This window comes from Calidris pugnax, unplaced genomic scaffold, assembly GCF_001431845.1.
Source record: "Calidris pugnax isolate Ruff unplaced genomic scaffold, ASM143184v1 scaffold81, whole genome shotgun sequence".
Classification (NCBI taxonomy): Eukaryota; Metazoa; Chordata; class Aves; order Charadriiformes; family Scolopacidae; genus Calidris; species Calidris pugnax.
This window is the reverse complement of record NW_015090880.1, coordinates 10,083,577-10,098,369: the sequence shown is the minus strand read 5'-3', so window position 1 is coordinate 10,098,369 and position 14,793 is coordinate 10,083,577. Positions and strand designations below refer to the sequence as shown.

Genomic DNA, 14,793 nt, shown 5'->3' with positions numbered 1-14,793 from the left:
TGGTAGGTAAGAATGCAAAGACAAATGTGCAAAATCACATGAGGTCAGAGCACTGGCACACAAGACTCTGCTATAAAGCATTATATTAATTTTTAGGAAGAGTTATTCAGAAACCAATTAAACTGAAATCTAGCTTTATGACACTTACTTAATATACAATTTTCACCTACTACAAAACACAGAACAGCATCAAGTTACACATCTGAATTAAAGAAGGATGCTTTTGCAGATTTCTTAGTGAGTTACATTCCAATTGAAAGCAATGTTTTGTAATGAAAAAAAAAAAAAAGCAAGAATTCCCTGTTAAATGAAGAGGTTTATAAGATATGAGCTTGACAAAGAGAAAAAGTATTATGGATGAGATGGAGCTTGGAACGAAATTCATACACTAACCACACAAAAATTAATCAGACAGCCTTGACTGCGCTATTAATGATTTTAGACCTCATGCATTGTCTGGGATTTCTAGAGGTTTTGCATTTACAGTATAATAGGGCATTTGTAGGACCTGTACTCAAGAGTGGCATTTGATTGATTGTACATACTCTGAGACAGAATTATTTAAATGCAAAACATATTTCTGAAACCTGGGAACAAAGAAATGAAAGATACTTTCTAATTAAAACATAGGATTTTTGATTCTAATCTCAGTCATTGTGGGGCAAATGAAGAGCAGCACATAGAGCAATTCATGTATTTCTCAACCACCCTCCCTGTATTATTGTTTGCTTTTTTGGTCATAAAATGTCAATTCAGTAAAACAGAAAGCATTTCCAAAAGAGGTTTTGTTTTCATGAAGAAAAGGGTTTTATTGTCAAAATACCCTGTTTGCAGAGGAAAATTTTTCCACCTTTCAGCTAGAAATACTTCCTTATTTTGAAATGTAAACCTGTTTATAGGAGAAAAAAAAGAAGCGCTTTCAACCTCTCCAATAAACCTTCTGAATGACTGAATTGGTCGAGATTCTTCTGTCATGAAAATTGTAAATATCTGAACACATACCAGAAGAAAAACAAAAAAGTATATGTAAAATGCTCTTGTCAAAGGAGGAGCAGGCTGTCCTGGAGCTGCCCAGAAGGCCAGAGCATGGGGAGCCCTGGCAGCGTTTAGCCTTTTCCTGTAGTCATCAGTCAGGTCACTGTGGGCAGCGTGAAGCAATGTCCCAGCATGAGCAAGGTTCCATGGGGTGACTGCTGCCTTTCTACTTGGACTAGCTGCTGGCACAGCCACCCTCTCCCAGGGCTTGCAGGGCTCTGCTGACATATGATGTGGCTGTTGGGGACTGGGACAGGCACATCCGTGCTCTAATAGACATTCTGCAAAGTGCACACATCCTTTGTGTTACGCACATGCAAGTACCTTTGCAGGTCTGCAGGCATTACCCGCAGTTTAGCTCTCACCTTTTCACCTTTGGGAGAACAAAAAAGCCAGTGGCCAGTGCTCTGCAGCTGAAGGGGATCGTGCCCAGCAAGGGAAGAGCTGGCTGCTGGATGTGGTCAACGGAGCTGTGTGATTTTTAATATCTGTACACTAAGGCAATTTAAACAAGCACTTGAGCCCACTTACTTGCTTATTATAGTTTAATTTAGACAGTGTCAATAACTCTGACTAGCTCTGGGGGTATTTTTGGAATTAAACTACCTAAAGAGAATATTCATCTAAGAAATCCATATGGCAGGAAAGAAGAGTAGAATTGCTGGCATGGAATAGTAAAATCTTCCTTCTCATTACCATTCGTCAACTTATACCTTTTGAAATTTCTTTTAGTTTCTTCATTTATAGTTGCACATTTTTAATCCCATTTTGCTTTTTTTTTCTATTTCTTTACATTCTAGTCCATATAGATCATTCTGTTTGTCCAGGGAAAGAGAATGATATTACTTTACAAGTCATGGATACAGCATGTCATGACATTCACTACTGGAAATTCAAAATCATCCAGATTCAGAACCATCATAATTCACTGCTAAAGAGAGTCTTTCAAAAATTTCTCTCCTCATCCCTTCAGGGAACTTGACAACCCGATATTTCTAGATCAGATTTCATTATCCAGGTCATCATTTCAATTTATCAGCACCTTGGAGCCTTTGGTATTCTCAGCTAGGGTGGTGTCATGTCCATCAATCACCAGACTGTTTCCACATTCTCAATTTTCTTTCATGTCTTTCAGTCTTCAAAAAACCTCCATAACTTTACATGGGTGTACACTGAACATAGACACCTCTTACTTTTGTCAACTGTTACCATGTTTTAAGTACAGGAACAGCTCTGTACAAATTAAGGGGGCCTTACGAACCGTTTTCTTTCTGTGCCCTGTATATTATTATTAGTGTTAAGGAAGGGTTTACAGATACACCTGATTCACCTGATCCATCTTTGAATTAAAAGCACGGCAAACAAAAAGCAACATGAGGCTTTTCCTGGAAAGCTTATAGTTCAATCAAAAACTAAATGTTAAACTTAATGAACAGGAGCAAGGACCTGACAAAAAACAGGGGAAGTTTGGACTCCAGGGCTATATCCAATAATTGCATCATAGAAGATATAGGTCTGGCCAAGGGACTGAAGGGAGAATTTGATCAACACATGAATCATAGAATCATTTTGGTTGGAAGAGACCTTTAAGATCATCAAGTCCAACTGTTAACCCAGCACTGCCAAGTTACCTCTAATCCACATCACTCAGCACCATGTATCTCCAGGGATGGTGACTCAACCACCTCCTGGGAAGCCTGTTCCAATGCTTAATAACCCTTCCAGAGAAGAATTTTTTCCTAAAATTTTTCCTAATATCCATCGTAAACCTCCCCTGGTGCAACTTGAGGCAATTTCCTCTTGTTCTATTTCCTGCTACGTGTGAGAAGAGGCCAACCCCCAACCTCACTACAACCTCCTTTCAGGTAGTTGGAGAGAGCAACAAGGAGGATCAGGGGAGACCTATTCTCCAGGCTAAGCCCGAGTTCCTTCAGTTGCTCCTCATAAGAATTGTTCTCTAGACCGACACCAGCTTTGTTGCCCTTCTCTGGAAATGCTCCAGTATCTCAATGTCCCTTCTGTAGTGAGAAGCCCAAAACTGGATACAGTACTTGAGGTGTGGCCACACCAGTGCTGAGTACAGTGGGACGATCACTTTCCTAGTCCTGCTGGCCACACTATTCCTGATAACAAGCCAGGACACTGTTGGACTTCTTGGCCACCTGGGCATACTGCTGGCTTATATTCAGCTGCCTGTCGACCCATACCCCCAGGTCCTTTTCTACCAGGCATCTTTCAGCCACACATACCCAAGACTGCACTCAATGCAAATTTTGTAAAGGGCCTTGAAGAAAAGGGCAAGAATTATTATTTAGAGTGAGCAGAAAACAAAGAGCTAGAAAAAGGCTTTAAGGGATGCTCTAGGTGCTTCACCATCTCTGTAAGGGGTGGTATAATCCTAGCTTTGAAAATATACAGCACTAACATCCCACCAAAACCCACCCCAACCTAAGTACAGTACCAAAATACAAAGAAAATTATGAGTTCAAAACAGACACAGCAGCCCTGAGACTGCTGAATTTGCTGTACCAATTACCTATCTGAAATATTACATATTCTCCAACCAAATATTATTAGTGTCATTCTCAAAGCAATTCAAAGACACTGCTGTATTTCATCAAATCATTTTTGGACATCCCACAAGCTTCAAGAGAATCTTGGGTTTTAAGAATAAAGAAAACCAGACCATTTGTTCACATGTTTCAGAACACATTGTTTTTCAAAAACTTGTTTATTTATTCCATGTTTTTTCTACTTGAATTTTTATATTTGTTTAGAGGTAAGAAAAGTCTTTGCATTTCTCAAACACCAGCTTTTCTTTGTTCTTTTAAAAGAGCAAAGGTGGTTTCCAATACTCCACTAAACATCTGCTAGTCTGCAGGGAAAGCAGGCTGAGGCATCAAAAGTATTGCAGTTAGTGAATTTAATCCTTCTGATGCAATCAGTCTGCAATGAGATCTGATTAAATTTAAATACTCAAACCTGAAGTCCAGTACTTCAGGTTCAGGGATAACTAGACAAATAGTATGAAAAAGTGGTCTACTGTGGGCTTAAATAAACCCCAGACTCCACAGTTCAGGTTAAGATTTCTAAACAATGCAAGCCAGGTGAATTGATTTAACACAGCATTAAAAAATACGGGAAAGAAAAACATTTACATCAAAAACTAATGGTGAGACAATGTTGTCAGTGTAAAATAATTAGTGAAATGTGTGACATATAAAATAAATTTCTGCACATATACCCACACTGCCACCATCAGCCTGGCTTTCTCATTTATTTAGGTGAACCTGCAACTGGCAAACTGGCACTTACTCATGGATAACAGTGGAGGTGCTGAGCTGCTGGAGACTTCGACACTGCTGCAAAATAGAGTATGTGTTCATATGTGTTTGTGCAATGGACACTTGCTGTGCAATATTATCTTGTCTCTACAGATAAATTAGTTGCATCATGCTCCTGCCAGCTTGATTTGTTTAGCATTTACAGAGTACACGGAGTTTCTTGTGATTGAATCTCACATAAAAGGTAAATCTGAGAGTTTATACTACACTATGCTATACATCCACCAAGGCAGCTAGAGCATTTGCTGACTTGATGCTGAAAAGCAGGCTATAAAATATACTGAGGAAATCTTGAAACGTCACTCACTTGACATAGCAATAAGAGCCCTGCATTAAGATGCAGAGCTGATTTCCCTGATCCATGAAATTGCCTGGATATTTAAGGCATTCTCAAACAGAACCAGCATGAAACTCACCCTCCATTCCTGGCACAAGGACACTGTGGGTTTTGTAATCTCCAAGAAAAACAGAGCTCAAAATTGCAGAGATAAATATTCTTATAGAGAGGACCTAAACACAAATTTCTTCCTTTCTCAAGTAAGAAGAAACAAATATTCAAAATGTCTTTAATGCTGGAAGAGGGTTCTGCTTGCTGACATGCTGCTCAGAGACCCTTGAGTTCTCTGCTATAACTTAGTGCAAGAACTTCTTACAATAAAACACAAAGTGTGCAAGTCTGTGACTACCCTTGGAGAGGCACATTTGTCCCTCTCATAAATAGGTGACAGGGCTGGAATAGGCACAATCTATACATAGCTATGAAAAAGATGAAGAAGGAATATCTTGTTTTATTTCATGGTCTGAGACCTGGGACATGGTTCAGAATTCCTTAGCAAATCTATATTTCCAGCTGCTAAAGGGCAAGAAGAGCCCCTTCTACACATCCAAAGTATCAATGAGCTGAGGGTAGGTATAGTTTCTTCCAAAGACCTGCCCAATGCAAACACACAGACTCCAATAATGGGGGAATTTGACAGGACCATAAGCTTCCCTAGAATGCTGTCCTACTGGCTCTGCTAGCTTAGATTCAAAGAAGGACAGTATCCACAAGAAACAGAGTACAGCAGTAACGGAGCTACATGTTACATCATAAACAGCTTCTCATTAGGTAATTAGGAAAGTTTTAGTCCGAGAGGCACCACTAAATATCCTGACACCGCAGTACACAGTACGTATAATTTTCAGCATCTCCATCGTGAAGAAAGACCTGAGACTCATACTCAAACTGAGGTCTGAGTTTTTTCTTGAACGTACATTACCATTCCTTCTTGTTGACAAAGAAAGAGAATTTCCTAATCTTTTCCACATAAAATTTCTCAGTCAGTTTTTGTCTTCAGCTAGGCTGATAGCACTTCCCATTTTGTAGTAAAGCTTTGCACTGACCAATTCAACAGCCACTACTCTTCCCCTGCTTCCTGCAATTCTTCTCCTGCACAGCATGTATACAGTAGCCTATATTTGAACAGGTAAGTACATGTTTTTGTACATAAAATACACAAGGAAAGGACTCTTGAAGCCACCTGGTATGTGAGCCCATTCAAAGCAATATGAGCCACATCTGATTAGCTCCTAACATACACTTGCATACCCTATTGAAACGGAGACTCCACAACCTCCATGGATATTTATTGTGTCGCTTTGCTGTTCTTACAGCAATTCTTACAGAATATGTTTCTAATGTTAATAAATAATGTTAAGAAATTTTAATTAAATTTCCCTTAGAGGAATAGTGGATTATTGTTCATTCTTATACATGAAGAAAAACACATATAGAAACACCTGACATTGAATTTAATAAATTATTTCTAATTTAATAAATTAATTTAATTAAATTTTACTAAATATTATAGTTAATATTTAATGTTTAAATTTTATTAAATATCAATTTGATTTAATTAAAATAATTAATTTTAATTCAATAAATTCTTTTTAATAAATTAGATAAATTATTTATCTAATAAATTATTTTTAGATCACATAGGTGTTTTTTCAAACTTTCTGATTCAAAACAGTTTAAATGGAACCACCTATTTATGTATCCACCCTATTGTTCACTTTAGAGAAGATCTTGATCATAACAATTTCTTCCCCAATTCAAGTTTTGATAGCTCTAACTTCTCTGAAGAAAATAGTTTTTGGCATTTTTGGATGATAAACATCCCAAAGTGATGATGATAAATTACAGTGTTGTCCAATGATGCAGAAAAGTAAAGAAATGCAAACTGCTAACCTCTGATTTATGAATATACACTCTTCATTATGGAGACTAGGGGTTCACAGCTGTAAGAGCAGGTCATTTTCATCTCATTGCTTATTTAAAAGTATGAGAATGAAGCATGAAAGGGTGGCTACCATTTTGCAATGCATTGGATAGATTAACACTTAATGTTCTTTGTCTCCAGTACGAATACAAAATGATACAGAATTCCTTGCTTTTAAAGGCCTATATAGGCATTTGTCACTGTTCACAATTACAGAGGATGGGAATTCTACATCTAGTTTTGCTCATTCATGCTAGCAAATTTTCTCTAATTTAACATAATCATTCCTATAAACTCTTTCTTTATACAGAAACAAAATTTGTCCAAGATATTAAAAGAAATCCTGTGATCTGCTTGTTAAAACATATTGGTGTTAATGACAAAACTTACTTAGGAAAGTATTTAAACTGAGACTTTCACCTATCAACAGGCATTCCCAGTGAAAGGCACTCAATGCACCCTAAGTCATGAGCTGAGGAACCTGTTTTGTCACAGTACTGTAGTAAATTGTATTACGTTCCTTAATCACTCCTCAGTTTCACAAAATTTGGGAATTTTCTACTTCTTCTACTGTCTCCCTATTACCTGTCTGCTAAATATTCAAAGCCGGCAACAAAAAGGAGTAGAAAAAATAAGGTCAGTACAGCAAATTGAAAAGAAGTACAATGTTTCTGCATGCCATCATTTGGTTGTTCTAGTTATCTTAATCAACCCAAACAACTTCTTTGAGGCATCTAATCTGATTTTACAAAGTGCTAACCCATAGCCATATTTGACTTTCCTTTGATTCCAAATGTAAAAAATAGCCTTTATCTAATGTTCAGGCATATAATCTAACTACACGTGCATTTGCATTTGCATTATGAGGCAGTGAAACATGGCTGGAGAGCCATCTTGGATGTTATCTATGTTATTACTCGAGAGTATAATCATAAATCCTTCTCTTCCATCCCCCTCCTACCCCCCCGCCTTTTTTTCAGAAGTACACTTAAAATCTGTTTTTAAGCTTCACTGGCTCCATTACGTTTGAACCTCAGCAATAAGAATGTGATATGAATATGTAGAGAGAAAGCATAGACAAAAGGTATATTTTCATAACGTGGTTCAGTTTAACTGTTCCTATAATTAGCTACAACTCATTAGGCAATAAAAAGACAAACAAAGAGATTATGAATGGAAGGACAATATTTTCTCCATAAAACAAACAAAAAACTTAAACAGATGCCTCTTTTCCAAGGCTTTCCTTGCATAAATACACCCAGCAGCTTAGAAAAGATATTTTCATGATTGAAATTTTTTGTCTAGAAAGAAAACCTGTAACCATTATCCTGTGCAATTGCAATAAAAAGTATTTACAACTATTGTACACTTGGGATTTTTGATCTCAAGGATAAAATAACAATACAGCAATAGTCTGCAGATAACTAGCTTTGATCTTTTATTAGTTCTTATAATTGTCTCATGATTTGTATTCTGCATAACAAGCACTCACCTTCACCGTTTGTCCAGCTTCAGGACCATCCTGTAAGCAAAGGGAGAAGTTTCAGGTTAGAGGAACTAAGAAGGGTTCAGAAATCTTACCCAATAATAATTTACATCCAATTTCACTGTATGTTAATTTAGCATATTTTCCTGGGGACCATTCAACACAAAGTTTTTGGACAAGGCGTCTTTCCATATCAGCCCATGGCAAAGTGAGAAACTGTATCTTCAACCACAAAAGCAACAGTTGCTATTTTTCATTCTTTTAGATCATATTTTTTTTAATAGCAATAGATTTCGGATCCCTGTGAATATAAAATCAGACCCACAAGTGAGGATTTAATCAAAACATGCTTGCTTAAATTCTTATTCTAATGAAATGGGCTTAGTCTCCTGATTTGCTTTAAACAGAGCTCTTTTTTTTGATAGAAAAACACCCAGCACAAATAACTGAAAGGTCAAAATTGATAACATATTTACACGTCTACATCTCTCTGCCTGATAAACAGCTCTGAGCAGGGAATACCTGTTTCCATCACAGGCAGCGGGTTACCTGCTGAACAGGGAGATGTGGCAGCCCCTTCTCTAGGTCAATTCTGCAAACACTTCCTTGAAGGAAGATTATTTGCTGAAATACAAGCAAGTACTGCGTTTGGGAGCGTTCTCAGTCTTATTCCAAAGTTTTGCAGTTATTAATTATCCACACTTTCCTGCTGGTTTGCCTCAGGTTTTTTTCCAATGGCAGGTCTGGCAGACTGCAATGCAGTTGTTATGCTTCTTTTATTATTATTTTGCATTTATTGCCCCTTGAAGTTTGAACATCCTTTTGTCATTGAACTAGGAAAGAAGGTTGAAAGCTTGATAAAACAAACCATTGGACTCTTTTTTAGTTGACTGGTTTACAAACCTGAATTGCAATGGTGAGCGAGGTGCCGCAGAAGTGTTTCTCCACCACGTTGCCAACCCTTTGTGCCGTACAAAATAAATCCGCCACTTCCTCAGGACACAGGTCTCGGAAACGCTCCACTGGCCGTAGAGGACAAACAAGGACATCTGAAGGTGGTATTGTCAAGGTACAAACACAAGTCTGAATGGTCTAGGAGAGGACTCAATCTCTATGCTGTAACCTGCTTCTGATTACTTTTGAATTGTCTAAATTCCTCCTCTCCAAAGATCATAGCAAGAGCAACTAAAACACAAGGCTAAATACAGGGAATTATATGATGTGTTCAGAAGTTTTCTCAGACCTCTCAGATACGGTAAAATGACTAAAATAAGGACTATATGTTACTACTGAAACATATAAAGGAAAGTGAAATTTTCACATACTTGAAGTTACGATTTTGATGAAGAGGTATGGAGATGCTCATATTTAACAGCTCTGAAAGCCAGAGACATTTTCTTTTGTGATTAAAAATGGGGGAAAGGAATTTAAAGGAAAGGAATTTAAGATGGGTTTGGGTATGTTGTCTGCGACAGCAGTTTTACAATTCACAGCTTTTTGACATATGTGGTATGTATTTTTTAAAATCTTGATCCTACACCTCTAATTTTAGGTACCTAAATGCGAAAAAAGCTGACGCTACGCTGATAGTAGCAGGTCACTTATTTTTACATCACTTAAATTACCATTCACAAGGAATGCTCACTTGTTATAAATATTATGTTTTTAAAAATGCATTAAGATAATTAAGACTATTCTCTTTTAAGCACGGTGTTCACAACACTACAAATATACATTGATTTTATTCTACCTTGGTGACTGCACTTTGTGAGGCAGTGGAATGAAGCTATAAAGTAAACAATGGAAGTACACAGATGCTGTTCACAGTCACCTGATCTCTTGTGTTCACAAAAATTAGTAATTGCTGTGATTCCTCACTTGAAAGTCAATTTTGTAGCATTATTAATAAGGTCCAGAATTCTTAGCAGAGCTTCAGTTGTGTAAATCCAACAAGCAAGCACTTGGGAATTGATTCTCATTCCAATTCCCTGCAGACAGGATTTTTTTCTGACTTACAGTATTGTGTTTGCAGAATAAAGACCTTAAAAGCACCTTTAACATCACTTGACCTTTCATGATCAAAAGCTATTAAAATTAAAAATTTATGTTTTCAGTATTAAAACAAGTGTTCAAAGGACTATTTGAAGAAAATTAAGTTCCATGCCATTGTATTGCAACCATTTTTATTTTTATTGCATCTTGAAGCCTGCAGGTATTCAGGAATATTCTCTGTACTCCAGGAAATGTAACTAGGAGATGCTCTGTAGTTAACAGGTTCACACAAAGGTTACGTCAACCTGATTTTCAACAACTGCATGAGATGTTTGAAATAAAGAAGGATTAATACACGTGAAAGATAATTTATTTTCCTAAACACAGAGACAACATCTTTACATTTACTAAGTTTATCATAGGAATCACATTTATCATTCTGATCCGAGAGAAAACCAGACATATTCTGGAAGTAAAGAAGTAGGTGCAGGTTTTGATCATTTTTCAGAGGCCAGATGAGAACAGACAAAATTGCAGTGGATATTTGCTAAAGTGGGAGCAGATTTTTCAAGAGAGCTCCACAGTTAGCAGCTCCCAACAGAACAGGAGAAGACTGGCCCCAGCTGCGGGTGTTAATCTACTTTGAAAATCTGTCCCTCATTTTTTTTAGTACAACATCAGCTATGCCACCTCTATTCTCTTTTTCTTTTGTTATAACTTATGGCAATAAAATTTAATAAAGGAGAAATATGTATTTAGAAAGCAGGTACTTGGAAATAAACCAATCCTAGACAGGGACAAAAAGCCTAGTTTTGTGGGGTTTTAGTTCTAAAATGCTGTGCCTCTTGGCAAGCTACTGGGCATAATAAAGCTCCTGTAATTTATTTGTGCCTTCCCAGCACACTGTACAAAGCACCTCCAGGAAGGAGCTATTGGCTGAACTTGGGGCCCAAGGGAAGAGCTGGAAACTTGCTTGGCAGACCTGATTTCCATACCGGGAATAAAGGAATAGAAAAACTAATTAATTTTACTCATAAAAAGGAAATCCATGTCAACAGTAAAACAGGAAAAAGGACATTCGTTTAATCTGAGTTCATTTTTCAAAAGGAGAGAAGGGAAGCTTTTACCCTTAGGGCATCTGATACTTAAGTAGATAATTATCCTTCTTCTGCAGCACTGCTTTATTATCATGGGTCAACGAACCATTTATAAATGAAGAATTTCCCCTCACTTACCTCTAGCAAAACTGCTGCTTACATTAAGACAAGTTTCCTTTTCTCCTTTAGAATTTTTCCCCAGCAGTTTCTCGCCCTCTCAGACTCACGCACGCCTCAACAGCAATTGTTTGTTCTCTACCTAGCTCAGGGCCACAGCCACAAGTATGAATTTTTGCATTAATCATGGTTTCTACAACCTTACATTAACACTGTACTACTTGTCACTGTGATGCATTGTGAAAAACTAAACGCTGCTTGTGAGAGCTTTTGTTTCCATAGCACGTAGCAGCAGGAAAAGAGTGTGCAATGCGAGTGCTGTTTGTTCCAAGGCGGGACATCTGTTTTCTTTTCTTAAATCTATCACTAATCCACTCTGTCACTTGGGCAAGTTGTCTCTGTACCTTTCGCTCTCCTCTTCCACACTTTATCTGTCTTATCTGCTTTTGGTGGGATGGATGTTTTGTTATTAAGCTATGAAACTCCACGCATGTGGGGCCTCAAAGTGCTCCCACAATATCAAACAATGCACCCAATAAACCACGTCCTTCTGCACTTCCTCCTCACGTTACCCAAGTCTCATTTACAACTCAAACTAGATTTTAACCATAGTTCTGTCTTTGAATGTGATAAATAATTCAAAGGCACAATCACACACTGGAGCATCTTTACTGAACTTTCCATCATTTCAAAATAATTCTGCAAAGAATAATGATAGAAATTCTGAATCAGAGCTAAATTAACATGAGAATGTAATTAGGACAACATTCAAGTTATATTTAACTATGAATATATAAAAAGGCAACTGTTAGAACGAATTCATGGATTTGAGGTCATTAAGTAAACAACCACCCACTGCAACTTTAAATTATAGTTTTTAAATACAGTCTTGCCACTAAGATAGCTTTTAACTTTATATCCTGGTCAGATTTTAATCTGGATAGATGTTCTAGTCACCCCAAAATTCTTCCTAAGTTCAAAATTAAATAAACTCTTCATTGCTTTCTGCAATCACCCACTGCAAACACTGCTATGAACTACTGATGTGCTTCAGGTGACTGTGTATTAAAGATGCAAGTGAAAGTGAGTCTGTACTTATGTCTCCGTGCAATTACTCCTTAGACAGAACCATCTACTGCCATCTGAGATGCCTCGGGGCATCCAGCTGCCACTCCAGAAGCGCAGGAGTCTCTCATATGCCCTGTGTCATATCTATCAGCCAGGTTAGAGGCCTGAATCATCTTAGGGTACGTGAAATGGCAGTAGGTGCCTATGTTTGGGCAACAGTCCCCCACCTTTACAGAGTGGCTCAGCAGGACAAGTGGCTGATACCCAGCAGATGTGCTGCATGATTGAAGACAGCATTCTGCTTTCAGAAAGCTTGAACTTTATGTTTCCTTTCTCTAACCACTATAATTAATAATTTTGTGATTTCTTCATTCATTCTAAACCGCTACTGACTGATGAAGTTTCTATTTTTAAGCTTTGACGTGCACAGCTGTTACTTCCTTCAAATTCTCTGAGTCAGTCCACATCATTAGAGTATGTCCAATTTAATATGTCAACTTCTCCATTTTAAGGAGTGGAAAACCTTAACAACTTATTATAATCTGTGATCATGCATTCCTCTCTCTGGATCTTGCAGGATTCTCTCAACAGCCTTACTCTTTTCACAGAATCACACGGGGCTGGAAGGGGACCTCTGGAGATCATCTAGTCCAACCCCTCAGCGTTTTTCCTAATATGTGCACACACAAATCAATATGCATACCCTCACGCTCACTACAAGCTCTATTAAAGATTTATTAAATAATTAGTAATGTCAGTATCTTTCAAAGACTACCAGCAGATAGTACACTGAAACTCCAGGTATAATAGTGAAGTGCATAACTATAAAGTAGCAGTGAAGCAACAGTGGATCAGACCCATTACCCTCAAAACTGAGCTAAAACCTAAGGATGACCTATGATTTCAACAAAATCACATGTCCTTATATGTTAGGCACAGCAGCCCACTCCCCGCATGACCTTGAGTATGTTAATTAACGCACCAAAGCCCATGAGCCTCCTCCATAAGTCAAATGATCAGCCTTTGCCTGTTGGTCTACGAAGATTGTAACCTGTTTGGAAAAGCTCAGACTTGTGACCAAGCATAGTTCAGCAAGTTTCTACACACCAGCAGAGCAAAGATGCCAAAACACATGTGCCAGCTCTCAACAGTCAAGATTGCACGTTTCTGTAAATCTCTTTCACTCTCTCATTGACTTTTTAAACCATAATAACTGGAGCCCTTTGAGACTGGCATTCAGAGGCATTTACTGCAATGTGATTCTGCAATGGGCACATGGACACTCTCAAAGCTATGTTCAATTGTGCCAAGCACAAGTAGAAATTCGCCATGTACATCCAAGTATTTAAGGATATGCTCACAGTGGAGATTATGGGTCACTACTGAAAAGCAAGCATTTGTTAACTGCATAATGAATTTAAGTTGATCAGAGAGAGGGGCCCAGATTCTACAACAAAAGCAAAACACATGGCCAACATCTGCATGCTGACCACTTCAAATGCAATTTTTCTTCCACTAATAACACAGAGTGGAAGCAGAAATTCAAAGACATGTAACAATTTTTATTTGCTTTACCTGAATTTTGACTTTGAGGCCTAAATTATTGTAATTCTAGATTTAAGATCTAAGTCAGGCTCCGTGTTCCCTTCAATGGGATTCTGATCAACCCCACAAAGCGCCCATTATAAATTTTCACACATAACCACCAAGGTACACACGTTCTGTAGTTCTGAAATGTTGGAAAAATCGCCTTTGGGGGGTCAAAGAAAGAAAGAAAACCAAAAAAAGAAACCCCAAAGAGGTTAAAATTCCTTTTATGTGACAAGCTTTAGAACTAAACACAGCTTTTTCCTGGTTAAGTCCATTAGTTTGCTATATAGAAAACATACTTTCCGTTTTGACTTTTGTTTTATTCCTGAATTTGAACTTCAAACAGAACAATTCAAAGCTTTATAAAGGAAAAAATTAAAGGCTCTCCAGGTACTGACATTCTAACAATAGGAATAAAGTTCTTTTTTTTCTTTGTCTTTTTGAGGAACCAGTTAAAAACATTAAAATTGACAGATTTTCTTAATATGCTAGGCTTTAAAAGAACAAAATACAGGGGGGAAACACAGAGTATCTGAAAGTGAAAGGGTAATTGCTTCTTTATGAAGCTCCTGAGTTTGACCAATATTGTTAGTTTTCTAAACCATTTGTTACAAAAGGTTTTAACTGAGGAAAATGATTTATTTTCAGTGTGTAACATGGTCAGGAATCCATAGCTCACACTGGGATGTATTTCCATTGGGATGGAAATGCTGTTCCTGTTCAGGAGACCTCTTAAAAAGATTTTTTAAAGTCTTGCCTCTTCAAGAGAGGAAATCTCTCAAAAAAAAAAAAAAAAAAAAAAA

General features: G+C 37.5%; 1 protein-coding gene across 1 annotated transcript in view; it reads right to left on the bottom strand.

The window, feature by feature from the left end:
• The window catches only part of FHIT (fragile histidine triad), a 590,052-nt gene that overhangs the window by 135,883 nt on the left and 439,376 nt on the right, over window positions 1-14,793 (bottom strand). The window contains exons 4-5 of the mRNA XM_014946619.1: window positions 9,030-9,175; window positions 8,133-8,162 (exon numbers count right to left, since the gene is read on the bottom strand). Coding sequence (XP_014802105.1) covers window positions 8,133-8,162; window positions 9,030-9,175 — 176 coding nt within the window. The remainder of the gene's footprint in view (window positions 1-8,132; window positions 8,163-9,029; window positions 9,176-14,793) is intronic.